At 37.6% G+C, this 26,996-nt stretch overlaps 1 protein-coding gene across 2 annotated transcripts in view; it reads left to right on the forward strand.

Annotated features, from left to right (window-relative positions):
• Positions 1–26,996, forward strand: part of NF1 (neurofibromin 1) — a 287,975-nt gene that overhangs the window by 132,071 nt on the left and 128,908 nt on the right. For both annotated transcript variants that reach the window (XM_008010958.3, XM_008010961.3), the window contains exons 14-29: positions 800–913; positions 3,428–3,507; positions 5,012–5,135; positions 6,664–6,819; positions 7,988–8,237; positions 8,775–8,848; positions 9,083–9,166; positions 10,586–11,026; positions 11,400–11,539; positions 11,825–11,947; positions 12,407–12,490; positions 13,631–13,747; positions 14,252–14,433; positions 14,554–14,765; positions 17,540–17,701; positions 17,847–17,950. In XM_008010958.3, the coding sequence (XP_008009149.1) occupies positions 800–913; positions 3,428–3,507; positions 5,012–5,135; positions 6,664–6,819; positions 7,988–8,237; positions 8,775–8,848; positions 9,083–9,166; positions 10,586–11,026; positions 11,400–11,539; positions 11,825–11,947; positions 12,407–12,490; positions 13,631–13,747; positions 14,252–14,433; positions 14,554–14,765; positions 17,540–17,701; positions 17,847–17,950 (2,447 nt within the window). The remainder of the gene's footprint in view (positions 1–799; positions 914–3,427; positions 3,508–5,011; positions 5,136–6,663; positions 6,820–7,987; positions 8,238–8,774; positions 8,849–9,082; positions 9,167–10,585; positions 11,027–11,399; positions 11,540–11,824; positions 11,948–12,406; positions 12,491–13,630; positions 13,748–14,251; positions 14,434–14,553; positions 14,766–17,539; positions 17,702–17,846; positions 17,951–26,996) is intronic.

The raw sequence follows: 26,996 nt of genomic DNA on the forward strand, positions 1-26,996 counted from the left end.
GTTCAAAACCAGTAACTTCCAAACCAGAGATACGTTCTTAAGCCAGTTGGCTATTGTTGGGAAAAAAAATTACTCCTCATATTATTGACGTAATTTTCAATGGAATTAGTGGGTTTTGTTCTCCTTAGGATTTTCCCTGGACATTATTCACATTAATGAACAAGTATAGACGTGGATTAAAAGAATCCCTAACAAAAGAAGTTTTGTTTTAACAAAATTTTTATTTTATTGAGATAAAAATACCATACCCACATACCATAAAATTCGCCATCTTAAAGTTTACAGTTTAGTTGTTTTCAGTATATTTACAAGGTTCTGCAACCATTACCACTACGTAATTCTAGAACATTTTTTTTTCTTTTTCTTTCTGTTTTTTTTTTTTTTCTTCAGACAGAGTCTCGCTCTGCCACCCAGGCTGGAGTGCAGTGGTGCAATCTCGGCTCACTGCAACCACTGCCTCCCAGCTTCAAGCGATTCTCCTGCCTCAGCCTCCCGAGTAGCGGGGACCACAGGCGCATGCCACCACACCTGGCAAATTTTTATATTTTTAGTAGAGTTAGGGTTTCACCATATTGGTCAGGCTGGTCTCAAACTCCTGACTTCAGGTGATCCACCTGCCACGACCTCCCAAAGTGCTGGGCTTACAGGCGTGAACCACCATGCCCAGCCTAGTTCTAGAACATTGTTATCACCCCTAAAAGAAACCTGGTACCCTTTAGCAGTCACTGTCTGTTTCTTCCTCCTCCTAATATCTCTCGATTTATTTTTTTTAATTGAAGTTTCGTTTTTCTCCTTGCAGAATCCAAGAAAACAGGGGCCCGAAACCCAAGGCAGTACAGCAGAGTTAATTACAGGGCTCGTCCAACTGGTCCCTCAGTCACACATGCCAGAGATTGCGCAGGAAGCAATGGAGGTAAGGGGAAAATGAATTCCAGGTTCTTGAAGGAAAGGTTGTAACTATGTACATTCATGATGTTCCTTTGGTGTGTGGTTTCTATGAGTAATAGGTAGATGTCATTTCTGGAAATGGTATGTTTATGTCTATACATTGTTTTATAAAACTCCTTGGAGAAAGAAGAGATTTACTTGCTTTATATCACATAGCAACAACATTGTACAAATTCTGATGCTTAATAAAATAGTTCGAGATTTTCTAATTGCAGTTGACTTTAAAATTTTTTTAAATATTTTTACTAAATATTAAAAATACTGATTTTTAAATTGAGACATAATTCACATACCCGCAAGTTGAACATTTTAAGTAGTTCTTATTCACACAGTTGTGCAACTGTCACCACTCTCTAATCCGTTCACATTTTTATCACCCCAGAAAGAAACTTGACTCCCCATTCCCTTATCCCTACCAACTACTAATCTGTTTTCTGTCTCTGTGGCTTTGCTTGTTTTAGGTATTTCGTATAAATAGAATCATAGAATATGTGGCCTTTTATGTCTGGCTACCTTGACAGTGTTTTCAAGGTTCATTTATGTTGTGGTATGAATCACTATTTTCTTCCTTTTTATTTCCAAATATTTCATTGGATGGATCTCAGTTTTATTCATCTAGTTATCAGTTGGTGGACGTTTGGTGTTTCTACTTTTTGGCTATTACGAATAATGCTGCTATGAACATTTGTGTAAAAGTCTATATGTGGACATATCTCTTAAGTATATAGGAGTGGAACTGCTAAGTCATGTGGTAACTCTGTTGAACTTTTGAGGAACTGTCAAACTCTTTTTCCAAAGCAGCTGTATCATTTTATATTCCTAATAAGAAGGTATGAAGGTTTTAATATTTCTGCATCCTTGCTAATACTTTTTATAATGTGCCTTTTTGATTATGGCCATCCTAATGTACATACTATAAAAATGTTTATACATACCCAGTAAAACTATTTATAAAAAATGTTTTAGCACTTATGTAATCATTGGTTCCATTTGTGTACATTGCTATTGGTACCATAAATTGATACATTTCTTGTAGTCTTTTTGGAAGGCTATTTGGCAGAAGCTATACAAATGTTTCATTTTTTGTACAAATAATTTCTAGCACTTTAAAAATCTTATGAATATAACTCAAAAGGAAAAAGCTGCACACATAGGTACTTATTGCTCTTAATTATAATACGAGAATATTAGAGCTTTATTTACTGGGAGGAGAATGGGCTAATATTCAATAATGAGAATGGTATTTTAACTTGGTGAGCTGTTAAACATTTATTAAAACATATAGATCACACAGCAATGTGGAAAAATATGAAATGTCAAGTTGAGTATACTGTGTTTATGGCTTTGTTAAAACATGGAAAATACAAAAAAAGAAGGCAACATGAAAAGAAAATTAAAGCCTGGAAAAGGCTAACACGTTTTCTTTCAATATATATTTTTAAAGTTTTATCAAACAAAAATATAGAGAATTTGTCACTTGAAAAAACTACTGGCAGTAAATTGTACCAAGTTTTTGTACAATAGTAGCAAAATTGAATTTTAATTTGTGTTGTTTTTCCTTGATACAAGAGCTATAAATTATATAGCTTTTTAAGATTCTCACAATTAATTGCAATTTTCATTAAATATCTCAAAGTACTTACAATAAAAATGTTTGAAATAAGATAATGCGGGTCTGGCCTTTATATGTTGATATGTTGACCAACGACTGAAAGAAATGTCCAGAGCTTCAGTGTCTGCTGGGTCGGGGGTGGAGGGGTGTGGGAAGAATGTAAATTGGGATTGTAGAATTGGAGTTAAGATAGGATCCGTTTGAAGGAAGAGTTTGTGTTTTATTTTTTATATCTTTGATGGTTTTATGTAATAATCTATTCATATGTTATATATTGTAAGTGAATTATTTAATTCCTGTTAATGTTCTCTGAGCCAGATTCCAATTTCAGTTCTGTGGTCAATTGAAATACTTTAGAATGGATAATCTGCTATGAAATACAAAATCCATTTTGCTTCCTCTCTCGATTTTGAAAAATAATTGCTCTTTTCTGTTACAAAAGACTTTGTGGCAAGTGAGACAATATTTACTTGTCTTTTGCTGTGTGTATTAATTTTGGCAAGCCCTTCTTACTTGGGGATTAACTTTTTGTTTCATAGAGTTCTTTACTATCTATTGAAATTATTTTGTTTGTTTCTTAAAGCAGTTTTTACAGTTATATATTGTTCTAAATTCATCATTTAGCTTTATATGTGCATGCCAGTTAGAGTCAGGATGATGGGAATAAAATTATTTCATGCTGCCTGTATTATTCCCTAGAGGTTTGTGTTCACCAGAGTTTCTCTCTTAACCTTTTACTATCTATTGAAACTACAAATGAAATAGCTCAATTTCTTAGCATTTATAAAATAAGTACTCCAGTGTTATGTTTACCAAAAATGTTTGAGTGAGTCTTCTGTTTGTCTTTCTCTTTTTTAAAAAATTCAGGCTCTGCTGGTTCTTCATCAGTTAGATAGCATTGATTTGTGGAATCCTGATGCTCCTGTAGAAACATTTTGGGAGATTAGGTATATGTACTTTTATTTTTTAAATTCAACTTTTAAATTTTATTTTGTATTTTTTGTCTTGAAATATTAACGCTGTAGTACTTAGTATATTGTAAAACTGGGTTTTATGGTTTTGTATTTTATTTGACTTCAAATTATTAGAATTTCTTGTTTTAACTATAAGAAAAGTATAGCAATTTAGAAAATAAATTTTAAGAATAGTGCTAAGTTTTGTCACCCTAACATAAGTACTGTTGTTTGATATATTACTTTTTTCAGATTTCAATGTGGTTACTACTGTATTTTAATAGATTTTCATAGTCATAAGCCTAGAATGATAAAATTTTGTAACAATACTATTTTTTCAGTTTTTTAAACTATGATCTTTTGTAAACTTTCTGTAATACCAGTGCTTTTAATGAATGAATTAATAATGGACACCTGCTTAGAAGAAAAAAATATATACAGAATTTTGTGGTCTACTTCCTAGATTATATAAATCATTACATTTTAATGAGCATGAAGTCACCACACTGAGGAAAATGTAAATGTGTAAACCTCAAGTTTGCCATTATCTTATAAGAATGGGTGTGCTAAGTTACTTGGCAGCTGAATTAAACCTTACTCTAGAGTAGTGCTGTCCACTAGTAATATAATGAGAACCCCATATGTTAAAGTTTTTTTACTTACTACATTAAAGAGTAAAAAGAAGCAGGTAAAATTAATTGTAATAATGTTTTATTTAACCCAGTGTATATTATCTATAATATAATTTCAACATGTAATCAATTTAAAAGTTATTAATGACATTTCATTCTCTTTTTTAAATAAAGTATTCAAACTTTGGTGTGTCTTTTATCCTTACAGCACATTTCAATTTGAACAGGCCACACTTAAAGTGCTCAGTAGCCATGTGTGGCTGGCTAGTAGTGCCTACCATGTTAGACAGTGCAGCTCTGGAGTAGGGATCAGAAAATTTTTCTCTAGAAGACCAGATAATAAATATTTTAGGCTTTGTGGGTTATACAGTTTCCGTCATAACCATTCAGTTCTGCCGTTGGAGCATGAAAGTTGCCACAGACATGTGAATGAACGGGCATGGTTGTGTTTAACTAAAACTTTATATACAATAGCAAGTGATAGGCTGGATTTGGTCTGTGGATGGTAGCTTGCAGACCCCCACTGTGGAGCACTGGGTTTATAGGCAGTCTCTGCTGTGCATATGGTTTATTGTTTCTTCTTATGTCCACTGCAAGGATGAGTTACATGGATAGAAACACTGGAAGTTTAATGAAACATAGGGAGCTTATAAATAAATACTTGCTTTTTTTCTATAACCTATGGACGTACTTCCTTTGATTATAATGCTGTTGACACTTTGATAACTGTTTCTCTAAAGCCCTACAAGGGAAACTAAGCTTCTCTAAACTTGTATTCATTATGGGAGAATGCCATTCTTATGTCTGGTTATATCTGCATTAAGTTATTGATGATGCTAGTAACAATGAACTTTATGTTACTGCAGCTCACAAATGCTTTTTTACATCTGCAAGAAATTAACTAGTCATCAAATGCTTAGTAGCACAGAAATTCTCAAGTGGTTGCGGGAAATTTTGATCTGCAGGAATAAATTCCTTCTTAAAAATAAGGTAAGCAAAATGACATATTTAAAAAATGGAAGAATATTTGGAATGGTAATGGTGAGAGATTAAGAAAGTGTTTTATAGCCAAATTAGATTCTACTTCAGCTCCTCCTTCCTCCCAATGTTCTCAAAAGGAAATGTATGTGCAGAGGACAATGGCTGGTAAATCAGCATTTTAAAAATTATTCTGAGGCTTTAGCCTTAAAACCACACTGTTGATGAATTCTAGTTCTAGTTGAGTTAAATAGGTCTCTCTGGGGCAGGCCTATACTTTAGTTATAGGCTGCTATAACTAAAGTAGCTGGTGAGTAGCATATTCTGTCTCTACTCTCAAGTTCATACATAAGACATAATTCATACATAAAATTTATTTTAACATATAGCTTCTATAATTTAAGAATTCTATTATGGCATAGATTTGGGAGTACTTGATTTAATTAGTTTTTGTCCAGTTCTAGAATAATAGCTCTGAGAGATCGTAAAGGCCTAGATTTCATGGCTAGACTAGTCCAGAGAATTATCTATCAAGAACCAAAAGGGAAAGAGTTGAGGGTTCTCAATCTAGATTTATTTCTATTCCTCCAATAAGGGTTTCACTTTTTGAAAGTATCAGGAGACTTCTTCGTTGGGGTGGAGTGAAATGTTTTGATTCTGAACTATTGAAACATGGTGAGGTTGTGGAGGATAGAGAAGAGCCTTAAATTTCTTTTAAAATATAGTTTCCGTAATTAATCTATTTAGGAATTCTGTTATGGCCTAGTTTTCAGAGTACTTGATTTAATGAGGTTTTATCTGGTACTAGAAGCATAACTGTGAAAAACCTTAAATGTATGAAACTCATATCCTTTTCAGTGTTTTACAGCTTGTTATTAATAAATTGCCTCTTTTCGGAAATAGACTAATGGTAAAGTGGGTTTATTCACATGTGGCTTATTTGATGTGTTAATGTAGTGGAATTTGGCATTATTCCAAAGATACGGAAAGAGATTAGACTTCAGACTTTCATGCCCTTGCCTATGGTGTAATCTCCAGAATGCGAGTATGAGGAATCCAATAATGAATTCCTAGGGCCCTGGTAGGCGCAGTCACTCTTGTGACATACTTGGTGTATATACCAGGGTTAATTACTGGTCCATAAAAACTTAATCTCAAGAGTCAATTTCTGGTTATCCCAACATGACACAGTATAAAATCTTACGGAAAAAAAAATTTGTCATTGAGATGGAATTACAGTTCATACAGTAGTTTTACATTGTTGATGTTTTATTTATGTTTATGTGAGACTTAATTTATATTTGTAGAATCTACTATTTCTGATGATTTAGAGAATGGGAAACTGAAAGAAATTTTAAAGATGTTAAGTAAACCTTATTTGTTCTAATGGGTTTCTAGTGAATCTCCTTCAAGTTGGGGCATAGACACTGAGAGGAGAGGTTTTTTAGGAGAGTCTCAAACAGGAAGACAACTCAAATAAGTGTTTATTCCTCTTGGTTGTCAGTGCTTCATTAAAGCTTATTTATTTCTTTTTTTCTAGCAGGCAGATAGAAGTTCCTGTCACTTTCTCCTTTTTTATGGGGTAGGATGTGATATTCCTTCTAGTGGAAATACCAGTCAAATGTCCATGGATCATGAAGAATTACTACGTACTCCTGGAGCCTCTCTCCGGAAGGGAAAAGGGAACTCCTCTATGGTCAGCTTCCTCTGTACTTTTCCTGTATCATTTTATGTGCTCTGTTTGTTTTCTGAATGAACTTCAGTAAATTTCATCTAGGTATATAGTGTAATAGTGAAAAACTGCTTAGAATCTAGTTCTATTACTGCTCTTTGGGGAACTTTGGGCAAGTTCATAACATCCTTATTCCTCAGTTCCTCAACTTTAAAATGGGGATAGTAATAGTTCCTGCCCCAGAGTTGTTAAAGAGGGATAAATAAAAGGATGTGTAAATAGTACTTGACACTTACAAGCTGTATCTGATAATTATAATTATTATAAACCTCCACTCCATAAAAAACCCATTCATACAACAGAAGTATAGAATTTGTACCAGCTAACAAAGGTACAGATTTACAGGGATAAAAACAAAGTATTTTGCTTCATGTGAAAGATAAGTGTTTCTGTGATTTGTGTTTGTATGTATAATTTCTTTTAAATCATATTTCAAGTGAAAATATCAGATCATTACAGAAGAGTTTATTTTCCAAACCAAAACTTTTTTCATCTCTAATTTTTGACATAACCTTGTTAGGGAAAAAAACACCTAAGCAGTATGGTATTTACTATTGTCTGTTTTACTTGTAGAATTTGCATTTTCTTTTTTACCAGTTTTCTTCTCCATTTCATGTTTGGGGAATAAGTAATTCAGAATCAAGTGTATCTCCTACAGCTATATTTAGTTCTTGTTTATGCCCTTGTTTCAATGAGTGCTACAGTGTACTTATTTTATTACTTCCCTACAGCAAGTAGATAGAATTTCCTGTTACTTCCTCTGTTTTTGTCATTTCTAATTGACTGGGAAATACATTATATTTTTACTGCAGTAGATTTATGTTATGGTGTTTTACCTGTCCATGTTAGAATCAGTTTACATTTCTGGAATCTGGATTAGGATAATACCTATTTGATTTGAAATTGAACAGATAGTAGCATTATGTTGGTCGACGTAATCTCATTTCTCATTTGGACAAGATATCTTGGGGTTTGAAAAATTCCTATAATTATTAAAGGAAAAAACTCTTGTGATTTATTGTATGCTGAGACACACACACACACACACACACACACAGTTGATTGCATTGTTGGGTTTTATATATAAAATTACCCAAGTTGCAAATATTTGTCTTCCACCCTTGACTGTCAGGATAGTGCAGCAGGATGCAGCGGAACCCCCCCGATTTGCCGACAAGCCCAGACCAAACTAGAAGTGGCCCTGTACATGTTTCTCTGGAACCCTGACACTGAAGCTGTTCTGGTTGCCATGTCCTGTTTCCGCCACCTCTGTGAGGAAGCAGATATCCGGTGTGGGGTGGATGAAGTGTCAGTGCATAACCTCTTGCCCAACTATAACACATTCATGGAGTTTGCCTCTGTCAGCAATATGATGTCAACAGGTAAATGTGAATGGTGGTTTTTTTTACTCAGTCTGCCTCAAAGCACATGGCATCTGATTGTGAGAATGTATGTAAGGTCACTACTTTGTAAGTTTACAGGGGAAATTCAAATAGCTTACTTGAAATCCTTCTCTGAACAAAGTAAGATGAAAATAAAAAGCATTTGAAATAAATTGTTTGTCTCCTACTGAGTTGTTAATATGCTATACATTTTAAAAATAACTGGCAGTGTATGTTACTATCAGTTATGATTATGTAATTTACTCTGCCTAAGTTGTAGATAGTGAAGTTTTATGAACATTGGCATATGTTTCGAGTAAATTATAGGTGGGAATAGTTATTTTATTCTGTGGACATTGTAGAGTCCAAGATAAGTACCTTTCTTCTGAGGTTAGTGAAAGGAAGTTTTTGGCTTTATCATTTGAAGCATTTGCCTCTACTCTTCCTACTCTGCCTTTTGGGTGGGGCTTATCAGGTTTTCCATTGGCAGACAGGGCTCTAAGTGTAGTAACTTGATTTGCTGTTGTATTTGCTTAGGAAGAGCAGCACTTCAGAAAAGAGTGATGGCACTGCTGAGGCGCATTGAGCATCCCACTGCAGGAAACACTGAGGTATGCCCTTAGCAACAGAAACACCTCTTCCAGGCGCCCACCCTCAATTTTGGAAGCCTCTTGTTACATATGTGTGATCAGGAATAGCTTTTGAAGTAAATCTAAGATATGTGCGTATTACAAGTATAATATCTGAGTATTTAATATACCCCAAGTTTGAAACTTGACTGTTGCTCATGGATGTTTAGCTCTAGACTTAAAGTTGTTTTCAAGTGATAACTGCCTTCATTTTAGGCTTGGGAAGATACACATGCAAAATGGGAACAAGCAACAAAACTAATCCTTAACTATCCAAAAGCCAAAATGGAAGATGGCCAGGTAAGTTTGTAAAGTTGACTTTTGTCTATTAATTGATCTGCTAAATATATGTACTTCACTTTGGTAATCTTTCATGAGTCACTCAGTAAAGTAAGCATATAGTTGTCTGAAGACTGATATTTAATTGTGGTTTATCTAGACCTGTACTTTGTAATATGGTAGCCACTAGCATGTGTGATGATTTAACTTAAATTTTAACATAATTAAAATTAAATAAAATTTAGTTCCTCAATCATATAGTAGCCACATTGCAAGTACCCACTAGCCACATTTGACAATTACTTACTCTGTTGGACAGCAGAGAGAGAAAATGTTCCCATCATCACAGAAATACTGGGCAGCATTCCTAGAGACTGTTTGTTGCAGAGACCATTTCTTTACCTTTTCTTGCTCTTTCTCCCTTCATCAGTGTGTTTCACAGAATTTTCAGAAAAGGAGCAACAGAGGTAGAGAAGAGTTAACATGGAAACAATTCATTTTGCTATTTTGTTAGGTATTCTAATTAAGGAATGTCTTAGGCAGTAGATTGAGCCCATAGAGTAAATGAAAATTTAAAATGTGGATAGTTCATTCAACTATTACTATTCACTGTATTACCCATTACTTTGGAAATTAATGATCAGTTGGTGTTTGTGTGTACTTGATTTGTAATGTTCATATTGCTCTCATTATTAGGTGATTTATAAAAACTGGTCATTCTCCCATTTTTTTGGTCATGCTTAATTACAATAAGAAAAAAGTTACATTTTTGTGAAGCAAAATTATGTACCTAATACCTTTATTTGAAGGGGACATGTAGCTTTAGAATGAAAGCTTTTGGGGGATTTAATATAGTATATAATTACATGCCATACAATTCACCCATTTAAATTATCCAATTCAGTGACTGTTTTTAGTATATTCACAGAGTTGTGCAACCATCACCACAATCAAGTTTTAGAACAATTTCATCAATTGAGAAAAAAACCCTGTACCCTTTAGCTATCTCTGCCTCTAACCACCCCCCACCCGCTTTCTTGCCTCTCTTCCCCCAACTTCTCCAGCCCTAGGCAACCACGAATCTAACTTTCTGTCTCTGTAGATTTGCCTATTCTGGATATTTTCTGTAAATGGAATTAATAGAATATGCGGGCTTTTGTGATTAGCTTCTTTCACTTAGCATAATGTTTCCAAGGTTCATCCTTGTGAAATCAAAGCTTTTTGAAAGAAATTTGATACTCGGATGATTATATTAGTATATGATAAAAATAAATCAGTGGCTCTTTAAAAATGTGTATGGTAATTTTGGGGGTTGATTTTAATGTATTTTTTACATGTTTTGTACTTTTGTCATGGAATAAATGTTGGATAAAGAATAATTTGTCAAGTCTCAACTAATTAAGGTTTAATTCATGCTTTGCACAAAAATTTTGTGTTTAGGCTGCTGAAAGCCTTCACAAGACCATTGTTAAGAGGCGAATGTCCCATGTGAGTGGAGGAGGATCCATAGATTTGTCTGACACAGACTCCCTACAGGAATGGATCAACATGACTGGCTTCCTTTGTGCCCTTGGGGGAGTGTGCCTCCAGCAGAGAAGCAATTCTGGCCTGGCAACCTATAGCCCACCCATGGGTCCAGTCAATGAACGTAAGGGTTCCATGATTTCAGTGATGTCCTCAGAGGGAAACACAGATACACCTGTCAGCAAATTTATGGATCGGCTCTTGTCCTTAATGGTGTGTAACCATGAGAAAGTGGGACTTCAAATACGGACCAATGTTAAGGATCTGGTGGGTCTAGAATTGAGTCCTGCTCTGTATCCAATGCTATTTAACAAATTGAAGAATACCATCAGCAAGTTTTTTGACTCCCAAGGACAGGTAAAGTGTTCTCTTTTTTATTTTTCACCTTTCCCTATGAATAGAGTGACGTGTTTGAAACAAGCCTTTTTCTTTGAGATTATTTAAATTAGGTACTCACAGTTTTTAAAAATTTCCAAAAAATTGCAGAAAGAAGAGTCATCTCAATGTAGGGGTCAGCTTGCCTCTTAGGAACTCTGGTGTATACATGTGCCTGAGGGTATACGTGCCTTGTGTATGGGTACGAGTGTCTTCGTATATCTGTATGCTTGTTTGGCTCTGTGCCTGTGGGTGTACTTACTCTGTGTGTTTAGATCAGTCAGTTTCATCTCTCTAGGGGGTCTGTCTTTTGGGCATTGATGGCAAATCTTTAATATATTTGTTCTTTCTATAGGTTTTATTGACCGATACCAATACTCAGTTTGTAGAACAAACCATAGCTATAATGAAGAACTTGCTAGATAATCATACCGAAGGCAGCTCTGAACATCTGGGGCAAGCTAGCATTGAAACAATGATGTTAAATCTGGTCAGGTAAGCGTTCTACTGAAATATAGCAGAAACATTTTAAGAGATAAGAAAAACCTCTTACACATTGATATTGGTGGTAATTGATAAAATAATTTGCCATTCTTTACTGCACACAAACTAGGGTGTGACAATAAGGTAACCGAAGTTGTGTATGTTCTTTTCTAAATAAATATCTTATTGTTTTTGAACTTAAATTTAATTCATTTTACTTGATGACTAAAGTACTTTGAATGCCTTCTCTTTTGTCTATATCTGATAATTTTTTTTATTGTTTCTATGTCTATATAGGTATGTTCGTGTGCTTGGGAATATGGTCCATGCAATTCAAATAAAAACAAAACTGTGTCAGTTAGTTGAAGTAATGATGGCAAGGAGAGATGACCTCTCATTTTGCCAAGAGATGAAATTTAGGTGAGTTCTCAAAAGAGCAGTGTAGGGTCTTGTAAATCTTAATATGTTCAATGAAGTACAGGAAAAGAGTAGATACAAGGTTATTGGTAGAAAGGAGGACATGAAAAGAGAGCAATTTACATGTTTGTTTTTCTCTACATCTCTTCTCAAATTTCCCTAAGCTTTGTGCCTGTGACAGTGCTCCCTTTTTCTAAAACTGTGCTATAATTGAGCTAAGAATTTTATTCTGTTTCCAATCTGATACCATAACTAAGGGCCATGATGGAGGGTAAATACCGATGTTGCTTGTTCCCTTCTGGCTTTTATGTCTGTGATAGCAGTATCTCTTTTATAAAGTCATCATGTCACTTAGGTTATCTGGGAAATTATTTGCACTATAAGAAATCTTACATGACTAAAGGTGTGTGTGTGGCTTCAAAAAAATTATTTGCTGTTTCTCGTTTCTCCACCATTCTATAGGAATAAGATGGTAGAATACCTGACAGACTGGGTTATGGGAACATCAAACCAAGCAGCGGATGATGATGTAAAATGTCTTACAAGGTAAAAAAGAGAATGACCTTCAAGTATTAGTGGGTTTTACTGTGAGAATTATAACTACTTCATTTTAGCTTTATACTTGTATTTTATGTGTATTTAAACTTTTTAGATGTCAAACTTTTGTGTTTGAAATATGTAAAGACACTAATCTTTATTACTGCTTTTTTTTGACTGATAGACTTTCAGTAAAAATAAATGTGAAAGAGCAATATGTTTGGGAAGTTAGTGTTGCTAGGTTATGAAGAATAGTGTAGACTTATTGGGAAATAAGATACATAAAGCCTCAGATTGCATTTATGTTATGATTAGATAAAGGTATTACTTGAGGAACTCATTGTGTTGAATCTTTCTAAGAAATAATTGATTTCCTGATTCAAGCACCAGAGATGAAAAAAAAAGGAAATAATTAAGTCTGCTTTAATGACAAATACTTATTGACACATATCAGAAAGTGATTAAACACTATGGACTGTATAATAAGCATTCACATATGTTTCTTTGACCAAGCCTAGCTTTGTAATACAGTCTTCTCTCAGGATCTGTCAGGAATTAGTTCCAGGAACCACTCCCCAAACCGCTCCCCACATCTCACTCCCATGAACACTAAAATCCACAGATGCTCAAGTCTCTGACATAAAATGTCATAGTATTTGCATATACACTATGCACATCCTCCCATATATTTTAAATTATCTTTCGATATCTTATAATATCTAATACAATATAAATGTTATATAAATAGTTGTTATATCATATTGTTTAGGGAATAACAACAAAGAAAAATCTGCACATGTTGAGTACAGATGAAACCCTACTTTTTTTCCCCCCCAACTTTCTTCAGTCCATGGTTGGATGAATCCATGGATATAGAACTCACTGATAGAGAGGGCTAATTGTACATTCTAAATTTAAGGTAGTCATTTTGCCAAGATTACTTTGTAGAAAGTAAGTATTACCTTCTCCCCATTTGAGATGATTTTGTATTCTGGGATCTGCATATTAACTCAAATTATTTGGGTTGTGCTAATAATTTGTTTAATGAAATAGATATTTCCTAAGGCTTATATCCATTAGTAAGAGGTTTATTTGAGGGGAAGCACAAGAGCCTGAAAGATTTATGGTCTCTAAATTTTTTTTTTCCAGAGATTTGGACCAGGCAAGCATGGAAGCAGTAGTTTCACTTCTAGCTGGTCTCCCTCTGCAGCCTGAAGAAGGAGATGGTGTGGAATTGATGGAAGCCAAATCACAGTTATTTCTTAAGTAAATTTCGGTCACCAAAAAACATAAAGCAAAAAGCAAATAAAGCCCCCCACCACACACACAAAAACAATCCCATGACAGGACTAGGATAGGAAAATAACTGTGTTTTGTGATTTTTTTAAAGAAAATAATATGATCAGTGAAATTTTACTTATAATAAAACCCAAATTGCTTCATTAAGTCATTTACAAAAGTGACATTGTCTAAGCTGTTTGGACCACTAATTTTATATACTAAACATTAAAAGTGACACATTTAACCAGGTAACATTGCATCTATTTGATGCTTATGTTATGAAGGGTATACTAGGCTATATCAGCTAAAATCATGTCCAACATAGCACACTTCATAATGAGCCACCCTGGCTGATTATCCTGAGAGAGGAGAGAAACAGTTAACCCAGGGCCAGTCACACCATGCACATATGATTGTTTTGGAATGTCTGGTTAGCTTTCTAGTTGATACGGCCTTCCCTATGTAAAGGTCGGTTTTTTTATTTCTCAGATACTTCACATTATTTATGAACCTTTTGAATGACTGCAGTGAAGTTGAAGATGAAAATGCACAAACAGGTGGCAGGAAACGTGGCATGTCTCGGAGGCTGGCATCACTGAGGCACTGTACAGTCCTTGCAATGTCAAACTTACTCAATGCCAACGTAGACAGTGGTCTCATGCACTCCATAGGTGAGATCAAAAGAAAGTTTCATTTAGAAATACAAAACCTAGAGAACTGGCATGTAAGATAAGCAAAAATTACTTCAGCAAGGCCATGTTAGTAAATTTGCATCTGTTTGTCCACATTAGGCTTAGGTTACCACAAAGATCTCCAGACAAGAGCTACATTTATGGAAGTTCTGACAAAAATCCTTCAACAAGGCACAGAATTTGACACACTTGCAGAAACGGTATTGGCTGATCGGTTTGAGAGATTGGTGGAACTGGTCACAATGATGGGTGATCAAGGAGAACTCCCTATAGCGATGGCTCTGGCCAATGTGGTTCCTTGTTCTCAGTGGGTAAGTGCATAGAGTAAGCGGGAAAGAAAAGTGCCTGGCATATAGCAAATCCTTCAGACTATATTTGTTCAGTAAGTGTTTGTTGAATGAATGGGTAAAACTTTAGGGCCAGAATAAATCTTTTTTTTTTTTTTTTTTTTTTTTTTTTGGAGATGGAGTCTCGCTCTGTCTCCTAGGCTGGAGTGCAGTGGCCCAATCTCGGCTCACTACAACCTCTGCCTCCTGGGTTCAAGCGATTCTCCTGCCTCAGCCTCCCAAGTAGCTGGAACTACAGGCGTCCGCCACCACTCCTGGCTAATTTTTTGTATTTTCAGTAGAGACGGGGTTTCACCATATTGGCCAGTCTGGTCTCGAACTACTGACCTTGTGATCCGCCCACCTCGGCCTCCCAGTGATCCGCCCACCTCGGCCTCCCAAAGTGCTGGGATTACAGGCTTGAGCCACCGCACCCGGCCCAGAAGAAATCTTAGAAGATGTTTAGTGAGGTGATTTTTCAGCTGTAGGGAAATGGTTGGCACCACTAGACCTGACTGGTGTTCTATATCTTTCCATCCTACGAAAAAGTTCCGTTTAAACACTGATTAAAAATCGCTGATCTACTCTGGTGTCTTCATATATTTGATAAGGTAAATAGGTTAAACCTAATTTTAGTTAGTTGTTGCAACACTGGAGCCGGAATCCACAATTTGTGCCTGTGTACTACCTCCAGTTTGCTATTCTTTTCCCCAGAATGTCTTACACAATTTTTAAAAAATGTAAGTACTTTTTATTTGCATTTGATATTATGATATTTGTTTTAAACACTGAAAACATCATAATGGCTATTAGGTCTCTCTCTTAATTTAATGAAAAATTTTCCTAAAATCACATCATTCTTAATACATGCTAAAACGTTGAGAAGGGTTGTTGTTCCTTTCCAGTGTTAAAAGGCTATTTGCTTTTTATTGTACCAAAACTGATTTCAGTTGTAGTAAATTATGACTGATAAGGTAATCTGTCGTCGTTATACCTGTACTTAAAGTAAAATTTTTTATACCTGTACTTAAAGTAGAATTAAAACTCCTTATCCTGTCCTACAAGGCTCTACCTGATCTGGGCCCTGCCTCAGAGATCTGTAACATCATCTTATGCTATTTTCTTTCTTGTTCACCAAAGCCATACCAGCTACCTTTCTGTCCCTCCTTGTTAGACTTGTTTCTGCCTTAGAGCACCCTTGCTTCTGCCACCACCTGAAATGCTGCTTCTCTGGTATTTTATTTTGGTGAGAACACGTAGCATGATATCTACCCTCTAACAGGTTTTTAAGTGTATAATACAGTATTGCTGTCTGTAGGCACAATGCTGCACAGCAGATCTCTAGAACTTACCTTGTATAACTGAAATTTTACACTCATTGATTAGCAACAGCCCCAAATTATTGAAACCTTCTTGAAGCCTAAAATTAGTTCACAGATGTTCAAATGTTTTGAAAATGGATGTTCTGAATTATCTTATTAGCACCTATTTATAATTAGCACTGAAAATACTCAGTAATTTTTAAAATTAAGAATCAGTTAAGGGCCGAGTGTGGTGGCTCACACCTGTAATCCCAGCACTTTGGGAGGCCCTAGGTGGGTGGATCACAAGGTCAGGAGATCGAGACCATCCTGGCTAACACCGTGAAACCCTGTCTCTACTAAAAAAAAGTACAAAAAAATTAACCGGGCGTGGTGGCAGACGCCAATAGTCCCAGCTACTCAGGAGGCTGAGGCAGGAGAATGGCATGAATCCGGGAGGTGGAGCTTGTAGTGAGCCAAGATCACACCACTGTGCTCCAGCCTGGGTGACAGAGCGAGACTCCGTCTCAAAAAAAAAAAAAAATTCAGTTAAGTTCAAGTAGCTTTAATTCGTTGAGTTTTATATTAGATGACTTTGAGAAGGAATTTTCTGTTAGGCCAGATCTCACCTATCACATTATTGTAATCCTGGGATCAGGCAAGAATTAGAGAGCTATGGGCCATGATCCTGGCCTTTGTTGTTACTGCTTGAGGATTGAGGCATCTTTTTATAGCTTCTACTATTCTCTATAAATTTCTTCTTATCATGTGATTAAACAGTGGTTTACCATTAGATCATTTTTTCTTGAGTGTACCCCAAACTGCTTTACTACAGGGAGTTATAAAGGATGTCATTTAGGTAATAGATAGGAATTTCAGCCCTCATCCTTACACCTCTAGCTTTGTATGTAAATCTGACTGATCTCTGGGTTCTGAATGCCCAATTCCTTTTCTTCCTGATTTCTCAAAAATCCTATAGTCTCTCTGTTTTTGTCATGTCTCTGCCTAGTATATATTCAGTATTCACTGAGTTCCCCTGACTGTATGAGAAGAGAGTGGAATTCTTCTGATCATCAGTCTTATTTCTGCTCTGTGCAAATGCTTGTACAAATCAAACTAAATTCTTTGCTGTCATCTTCTGTTTCTGTTCTCTTTCATTTTGTGATGTAATTTGAGCTGAATCTTGGAAGTTTTGTCTCCTGGTGAAGCCTAGGCCTCTCTCAATAGCTTTCACCAGTTAATCCTTGGAATTAACAGCTATCATAGACATCGTTTATAGTCATCTATCATAAACAATGTACACAGTTAAATCTCAGGATAAATATTAATCAGTCACCATTTGCCTTAATTTAGCAAGTGGTTGTCAACTTTGGGTTTACATTTTTGCTACTCTTTAGCTTTCTACCTAAGAACAAAAATGGGATTGTTTGCGCTAAGCTGATTTTGTTTTGTTCTCAGGATGAACTAGCTCGAGTTCTGGTTACTCTGTTTGATTCTCGGCATTTACTCTACCAACTGCTCTGGAACATGTTTTCTAAAGAAGTAGAATTGGCAGACTCCATGCAGACTCTCTTCCGAGGCAACAGCTTGGCCAGTAAAATAATGACGTTCTGTTTCAAGGTTTGTATCATTCATTTTGTGTGCGTGTGTGTGCTGACGTATGTCAAGTAATGATTATGTACAGAATGTGCAGGACTGATTGTCTTCTTTTAAGGTAAAATATATGGAGCAGGCATAATCAACTCCTACTCATGCATTTCTGTAGGTATATGGTGCTACCTATCTACAGAAACTCCTGGATCCTTTATTACGAATTGTGATCACATCCTCTGATTGGCAACATGTTAGCTTTGAAGTGGATCCTACCAGGTTTGTCATCTTTTCACATAGAACTGCTCTGGTTTTTTTTTTTGTTTTGTTTGTTTTGTTTTGTTTTGTTTTTTACATGAAGCAAGGCCCCTTCTCCCCTTGATCATTAAAATTAGTTTTTAATTATAAAAGTTATATACAAATACACTTTAATGATATCTGTAATTTTTTTTTAAGGTATCCTTTTTTTTTTATTTGCCTTAGATCCAGGGACAGACTGGAGAAAGGTGTCTTTGACTTCCACCTCCAGAGACTGTTACTAGTTAAGTCTATTCCATTGTCATTTTTCCATGCATTTGCATATTCATATACAGTCACTCACATGCATACTCTTTTTCTAACTCACTTCTCCTATGATGAGGAGTGACTTAGGAGAAGGGAAAGAGGCTAATAGGTAATGTAGGGTGCAGTTTATTTATTTGTCTTTTTTTTTTTTTAATTTGAGACAGTCTCATTCTGCCATTCAGGCTGGAGTGCAGTGGTGCAGTCTTGGCTCACTGCAGCCTCTGCCTCCCAGGTTCGTGTGATTCTCGTGCCTCAGCCACCTGAGTAGCTGGGATTACAGGCATGCGCCACCACACCCAGTTAATTTTTTTTTTTTTTTTTTTTTTGTATTTTTAGTAGAGATGGTGTTTCACCATGTTGGCCAGGCTGGTCTCAAACTCCAGACCTCAGGTGATCTGCCTGCCTTGGCCTCCAAAAGTGCTGGAATTATAGGTGTGAGCCACCATGCCCAGCCCAGAGTGCAGTTTAAACCACCATTTCTGTGAAGCTTTCTCTGCCTGTTACCAGGGTACTACCCATGAACAAAGAAATATGCTTTGTTCTGTGCCTCACACCACCGTTGTAACAATTGGGATGGTTTATGAGTTTATCTCCCCTCTAGAGTGTTGGCTCTTACACATTTTTACATCTTTATATCCTTCCATGAGTATTTAGCATGGTGTCTGCCTTATAGTGAACATTTTATAAATATTTGTTAAGTGAATAAATTTTAACTGATTTTCTTATGCTTACTTTTTATAAGCCACATGTTAAGATGTTCTTGTCTTTCAGTTAGGACTTTATTTGCCATGTGTATGTTTTTTTTTATTTTTTATTTTTTATTTTTGGCTTTTTTTTTTTTGAGACACAGTCTTGCTTTGTCACACAGGCTGGAGTGTAGTGGCGCAATCTTGGCTCACTGCAACCTCTGCCTCCTGGGTTCAAGTGATTCTCCTGCCTCAGCCTCTTGAGTAGCAGGGATTACAGGTGCCCACCACGATGCCTGGCTAATTTTTGTATTGTCAGTAGAGACGGTGTTTCACCATGTTGATCAGGCTGGTCCTGAACTCCTGACCTCAAGCAATCCACCCCCCTCGGTCTCCCAAAGTGCTGGGATTACAGGTGTGAGCTACCACACCCAACCATGTAATATCTTTTTTCTTTCGTTTATTTTCAGTCTGTGTTTTTCCTTGTAGGTGAAGTCTGTTTCTTGTAGGCAACAGATTTTTGGGTCATGGGGGTTTTTTTGTTTGTTTGTTTTTAATCCATTCAACCACTCTTACGTCTTTTGATTGGAGAATTTAGTCCATTTACATTTGATGTTATTATTGACAAGGACTTACTCCTGCTATTTTGTTATTTGTTTTCTGGTTGTTTTGTGGTCTTCTCTTCCTCCTTTTCTTCCTTCCTGCCTTTCCTTTAGTAAAAGTGATTTTCACAGGTGGTATGTTTTAATTTCTTGCTTTTTATTTTTTGTACATCTGTTTTATGTTTTTGATTTGAGGTTACCATGAGGCTTGCCAATAATAGTTTATGAGCCATTCTTTTAAGCTGATGACAAGTTATCACTGGTTGCATAAAGCAGCAAACAAGCAAAAAGAAAACTAATAAAAACTCTACACTTTATCCCCCCACTTTTTAACTTTTTGTTGTTTTTATGTATACCTTATTATACTGTGTCTTGAAAAGCTGTAGTTATTATTTTTAAAAGGCTCATCTTTTAGTCTTCTCAAGATAGTAGTTCATACCACAATTACAGTGTTATAATATTTTGTGTATTTACTATTACCAGTGAGTTTTGTACCTTCAGATGATTTCTTACTGCTTGTTAATATCCTTTTCCTTTTGATTGAAGAACTCCCTTTAGCATTTCTTCTAGGACAGGTCTGGCATTGATAAAATCCCTCAGCTTTTGTTTGTCTAGGAAAGTCTTTATTTCTCCTTCGTATGTGAAGGATATTTTCACTGGATATACTGTTCTAAGGTAAAAGTTTTTTTTTTTTTTTTTCCTTTAGTACTTGAAATATGTCATGCCACTCTCTCCTGGCCTCTAAGGTTTCCACTGAGAAGTCTGTGGCCAGATGTATTGGAGCTCCATTGTATGTTATTTGTTTCTTTTCTCTTGCTACTTTTAGGCTCCTTTCTTTATCCTTGACCTTTGGGAGTCTGATTATTAAATATCTTGAGTTAATCTTCTTTGGTTTAAATCTGTTTGGTGTTCTGTAACCTTCCTGGACTTGAATATTGATAAATATCTTTCTCTAGGTTTCATAAGTTCTCTGTTATTACCTCTTTGAATAAATTTTCTACTGCTCTTTCTACCTCCTTTTTTTTTTTTTTTTTTTGAGACGGAGTTTCTTGTCGCCCAGGCTGCAGTGCAATGGTGCAACCTCTGCCTCTACCTCCTCTTTAAGGCCAGTAACTCTTAGATTTGCTCTTTTGAGGCTGTTTTCTGGATCTTGTAAGCATGCTTCATTCTTTCTTATTCTTTTTTGTCTCCTCTGTGTATTTTCAAATAGACTGTCTTCAAGCTCACTAATTCTTCGGCTTCATCAATTTTGCTTTTAAGAGACTCTGATGTATTCTTCAGTATGTCAGTTGCATTTTTCATCTCCAGAATTTCTGCCTGGTTCTTTGTAATTGTTTCAATCTCTTCATTAAATTTATCTGGTAGGATTCCCATTCCTTCTCCGCGTTATCATGGATTTCCTTGAGCTTCCTCAAAATAGCTATTTTGAATCCTCGGTCTGAGAGGTCACATATCTCTGTCTCTCCAGGATTGATCATTGGTGCCTTATTTAATTTGTTTGGTGGGTCATGTTTTTCTGGATGGTCTTGATGCTTATGGATGTTCATTAGTGCCTGGGCATTGAAGAGTTAGGTATTTTTATAGTATTTATAGTCTGGGCTTGTTTGTACCTATCCTTCTGGGGAAGGCTTTCCAAGTATTTGAAGGCACTTGGGTGTTGTTATCTAAGTCTTTGGTCACTGCAGCTATATCTGCTTTAGGGGACACTCCAAGCCCAGTAATGCTGTGGCTCTTGTACACTCTTAGCGGTACCACCTTGGTGGTCTTGGGTAAGATCCTGGAGAATTCCCTGGGTTATCAAATGGAGACTCTTGTTCTCTTCCCTTACTTGCCTCTAAACAAACAGAGTCAGTCTGTCTCTCTTTCTCTCTTTCTGTCTGTGTGTGTGTGTTGAGCTGCCTGTAGCTGGAGGAGGGGCGACACAAGCAGCCCTGTGGCCACCACCACTGGGAGTGCACTGGGTCCCAAGGCCTGCAGTACTGCTGCCTGACTACCACCTATGTTCACTCAAGGCCCAAGGGCTCTACAGTCAACAGGTGGCAAACCCAGCCAGGCTTGTGTTCTTCCCTTTAGGCAGTGAGTTTTCCATGGGTCCATAGATGCTGTTCAGGAGCCAGTGACTAGAGTTGGATACATTAGAGATCTATGTAGTGCTCTATTCTGCTGCGGCTAAGCATTAAGCTGGCACCCAAGCTGTAAAACAAAGTCCTTCCCACTCTTCCCTCCTCTTTTCTCAAGCAGAGGAGTCTTTTCCTATGGCTGCCATTGCCCCAGGTCCATGGTGAGAGCTGCCTGGCTATCACTGATGTTCACTCAAGGCTCAAGGGCTCTTCATTCAGCTTGTGGTGAATGCTGCTAGTTCTGAGTCTCTCCCTTAAGGCCATGGGGCTCCCCTCTAACCCAGGGCAGGTCCAGGAAAGTCTTCCAGGAGCCAAGGCCTGGAATCTGAGACCCCAGGAACCTACTTAGTGCTCTACCCTACTGTGTTGAGCTGGTACCCAAGTTGCAACACAGAGTCCTCTTTATTCTTACCTCTTCTTTCCTCAAGCAGAAGGGATGTGTCTCCATGGCCACCACAGTTGCTAATGTGCTGGGTAACACCTGAAGTCAGCATGTCTCCCAAGTCTCACCCAAGGACCACAAGTACTGCCTGGCTATCCCTGCTGGTTATTCGGGGCCAAGGGCTCTTTAGTCAGCAGGTGATGAGTTCTGCCAGGACTGGGTCCTTCCTTTTAAGACAGCAGATTCCCTTCTGGCCCAGGGTTTGTTTAGGAGTGTTATCTGGGAGCTAGGGCCTGGAATGGGGGCCTCAGGACTCTGCCTGGTGCCCTCTCCTACTGTGGCTAAGCTGGTAGTTGCAAGACAAGGTCCTCTTTACTCTCTGCACTCTTGTATTTGAACAGAGGGAGGGTGTCTCTGTTGGAGCTACGAACTGAGCTGAGCTGCCTGGGTTTGGGAGAGGGGTGATGTAAGCATTCCCTTGGCTGCCCTGGCTGTCTCACTAGGTCTACCCCAAGTCCACTGGCTCTGAGCCCAGCACAGCACCAGGACTTACCCAGAAACTGCAGTCCTTGTGTGCCTAGACTGCCTTTCAAGTTTATTTAGGACTTCAGGGCACTTGAGCTCTTGGTAGTGGGGCTTGCTGGAACTCAGGTTTCAACAACTGGGATGGGTGATTTACCTCTGGCTAGGTCTGTTCTAAGTTCTCTATCCGTGAGCACTAGTTGAGCTCTGCCCTGTGTTGCTTTCTGCTATGACAGGGCAGCATTGAGTTCTTATGCAAAGCTCCATAATCACTGCGCTGTCCGTCCCCCAAATGCAGATTTTCTTTGCACACCATGGGGCCACTGCCAGGAGATGAAGGAAGGGTGATATAGGTAATTCAAGACAGTTTTTCCTACTCACTTCAGCGCCTCTTTCCTTAATATGATGTTAAGACCAGGTATTTTGATTACTTACCTGATTTTCAGTTCTTATGAAGGTGCTTTTTTTGTATGGATGATTGTTCAGATTGGTGTTCCAATAGGGGGGACGATCCCTGGAGGCTTCCATTCAGCCATCTTGCTCCACCTCCAATTCTGAAGCTGGTTCTTTGAAAATCAACTTGAGCGAAAAGTTTTATACACAGGAACACTTGAATAATTGAACACAGATGTTCATTGTAGTTCAGAATTACTAGAATATTCAACAGGTTACCATTGGCATGTGGGAAGCAAGAGAGCACTGTGGCTAGAACGTATTGTTTTATAGGGAAACCTGAAATGGACTGCAGTGTTCCTGCTGCTATGCTGACTCAAAAAAACAAACAAAAAAAAAAGGCAATTGTCCGGGTTTCTAGCAGTCTCTTTGAACCTTGTTAAATAAATTGTTAATCTCATTCATACCCACCAATTTCTAGGCCTCCATATCTAAGATTTGGATTACTGTTGTATCTTAACGTTCTGCCTGCATATAATCCCCATATTTAGACAGTCTCTTCAATTAGCCACATATTGCAAGTTCATTTTCCTCCTCTGGTTTCCTAACAATCATCAGCCATTCTCCAATGGATACCAACCAGGTGTCCTTGTGATTCAGTTCAACTGTGACACTGTTTACCTGGAATGAACATCAGATTTCCCACAGGATGAGGGCTGAGTGAGGTTGCCACCACTAAAGATGCCAATTACAAGCCACAGGTTGTTACCTGTGCTTCTCACAGTCTCACCTTGAGTTGGATTAATTTGCTAGAATGGCTCACAGAACTCAGGGGCATACTTTACTTTCGTTTGCTTACTTACTATAAAGGATATCACAAAGGGTACAGATGAACAGCCAGATGGAAAAGATGCACACAGGGCAAGGCATGTGGGAAGGGGCTTAGAGCTTCCATGCTGTCTCCAGATGCACTATCCTCTAGGCACCTCTGTGTGTTTGGCAACCTTTAAGCTCTTCAAACTCTGTTCGTTGGGTTTTTATGGTGGCCTCATTACATAGGCATGATTGATTCAATCATGTGTGGTTGGTGATAAACTCAACCTTCAGCCTCTCTCCTCTCCTTGGAAGTTGGGGAGTGGGGCTGAAAGTCTCAACCCTCTAATCATAACTTGGTCCTTCTGGTGACTAGCCCCATCTTGAAGCTCCCTAGGGCCTCCCAGCCACTGGTCATCTCATTATCATACAAAAGACACTCAGCACTTCCAGAGATTCCAAGGGTTTTAAGAGCAATGTGTCAGGAACCAGGAGCAGAGACCAAATATATGTTTATCACAATATCCTTGAGTTATTGTATTGAGTTCTTAGTGTGGAATACCTGGTGTATATGTCTTTCTCCTTTTTGAAAAGGTCAAAAGGCAATTATTGTTGAATCCTCAGCACCTGACACTAAGATGGCAAATAGTAGATGTGCACTAAATGTTTATTGGATTGAACTGATTACCTGCCCTACCTACTTTCTCTTTCTGAAATACCCTTACTTCTTTTGTCTATGCAAATTCTATGCCTCCTTTGGAACTCACCTGTTCAATGAAATATTTCCTGCTTTGCAGTCCATGCTAATTTCTGAACTCTTACTGTATTCAATGCTGTACCACACAGCAAACTCTTAAGGAGTCTAGAGCAATGACGTAAGTGTCCAAAGCATTTCTGTAATGCGTTAATTAATATAGAAACAAAATTACTAGTTAATCTGTTAAAACAAATATTTACTCAGTACTTGCTGTGGTAAGGCACTGTGCTAGTCTTTAAGGGGACATAGGTAAACACTTCCTTCAAGGAGCTTACAGTTTAGTAAGAGGGATAAAACACATAACAGATAAGTGGTCAGTTTCATAAGGGATGTATTTTGAGAGTTCAGATTAGGCTAGTTAGAGAGTAAAGGCTTGTGGATTTGATTGCTATTGGGTAAAATTTAAACTACATAAAGCAGGCATTATTATTCCTGTGTTATTGATGAGAAAAAATGACACCCAGAGAATTTAAGGATTGTGACCAAGCTCATAATGATCCATGACTGATACAACTGAAATTTAAACCTAGTAAATCTGCCTGCGGAATCTCTTCGCAACACCAGAGTTTAAAGGTGGTACTGATAAGAGTTAGCAACACCGGGGTGGGCGTACTGGCTCATGCCTGTAATCCCAGCACTTTGGGAGGCTGGGGCAGGCAGATCATGAGGTCAAGAGATCAAGACCATCCTGGCCAACATGGTGAAACCCTGTCTCTACTAAAAATACAAAAATTAGCTGGGTGTGGTGTTGGTGCTCAGCTGTAGTCCCAGCTACTGGGGAGGCTGAGGCAGGAGAATCACTTGAACCCAGGAGGCGGAGGTTGCAGTGAGCCGAGATTGTGCCTCTGCACTCCAGCCTGGCAACAGAGCGAGACTCTGTCTCAAAAAAAGAAAAAAAAGCAACACTGATTGGATATGGGGAATAATGAAGTAGAGCAGGAAAAAGTGACATCAGAGATGGCCTGAACGATGTGATTAAGAAAGTGATAGTGCTATTGATAACATAGGACACAGGATAAGACATACGAGTATAAGGAAAAATCAGTTAATTTGGGGCATACTGATTTTTAGATATTAGTGGGGAGGGGACATCTAGCAGTTAGAAACGTCAGACTGGATGTGAAATGCAGTTCAAAATAAGGGAAACCTGAATGGCCACAAAATATCTAAAAGCATGTCTAACCTTAGTAGGAACTGTGGAAATAGAAGTTAAAAACATGAACTACCTCATGTTTTTCCCACCTACTAGTTTGGAGGGGAATAAGAATTCTTATACAGTACTAGTTTTAGAGCTATTTGGCAATTATCTAGTAAAGTTAAATCTGCATATACTCAATAACTCAGAAATTTCATTTTTAGGTAGCTGCCTTAGAGAAACTCTTATGTGCAAGAATGTTCATTGCAGTGGTGTCTATAAAGGTGAAAAATGTTTAATGTTCATTAATTAGAGAATAGATAAATCATGGTATACAATAGACTGTTATGCAGTAAAGTGAACTATATATTCATCTATCAACATGGATATCAGAAACATGATATAGAGTGAAAGATGAAGGTTGCATTTTGTTACTATTGATGAAAAAATTAAAAACCTACATCATTCAGCTAGGCGTGGTGGCTTATGCTTGTAATCCCAGCACTTTAGGAGGCTGAGGCAGGTGGGTCACTTGAAGTCAGGAGTTCGAGACCAGCCTGACCAACGTGGTGAAACCCCGTCTCTACTAAAAATATATAGTTAGCCGGGTGTGGTGGCACATGCCCGCAATCCCAGCTACTTGGGAGACTGAGGCAGGAGAATCGCTTGAACTCGGGAGGCGGAGGTTGCAGTGAGCTGAGATTGTGTCATTGCACTCCAGCCTGGGCCACAAGAGTGAAACCCCATCCTCCCGACCCCTCCACCCCCCCACCCCCCCCCAAAAAGCCCTACATCATTCATATGTGTGTGTTAATTTTTTCATACGGGCATATACACATAAAGGATTGTGAATTGGAAAAATATGTGCTATTCTTGTTTTATCTGTCCTCTCTCTCCCCGCTTTTGTTGCTTGGGTATTTTAAAGCGTGTCTCAGAGATCATGTTTCTAACAGATATAGACTTAAACACACACATGCGTGCGCAGCCTGAGTATTTCCACACAAATTAAAGTTAGTAATCCTGAATAATATATCTAAGACTAGTTTTCTGTTAAATTTTTTTCAGTTATCTCAAAATCATCTTTTTTTTTATTTTTATTTTTATTTTTGAGATGCAGTCTTGCTCTCTCATCCAAGCTGGAGTGCAGCGGTGCAATCTTGGCTCACTGCAGCCTCCACCTCCCAGGTTCAAGCGATTCTCCTGCCTCAGCCTCCTGAGTAGCTGGGATTGCAGGCACCTGACTAATTTTTGTATTTTTAGTAGAGATGGGGTTTCACCATGTTGGCCAGGCTGGTCTTGAACTCCGACTTCAAACGATCTGCCAGCCTTGGCCTCCCAAAGTGCTGGGATT

The sequence above is a fragment of the Chlorocebus sabaeus genome, chromosome 16 (assembly GCF_047675955.1).
Source record: "Chlorocebus sabaeus isolate Y175 chromosome 16, mChlSab1.0.hap1, whole genome shotgun sequence".
NCBI lineage: Eukaryota > Metazoa > Chordata > Mammalia > Primates > Cercopithecidae > Chlorocebus > Chlorocebus sabaeus.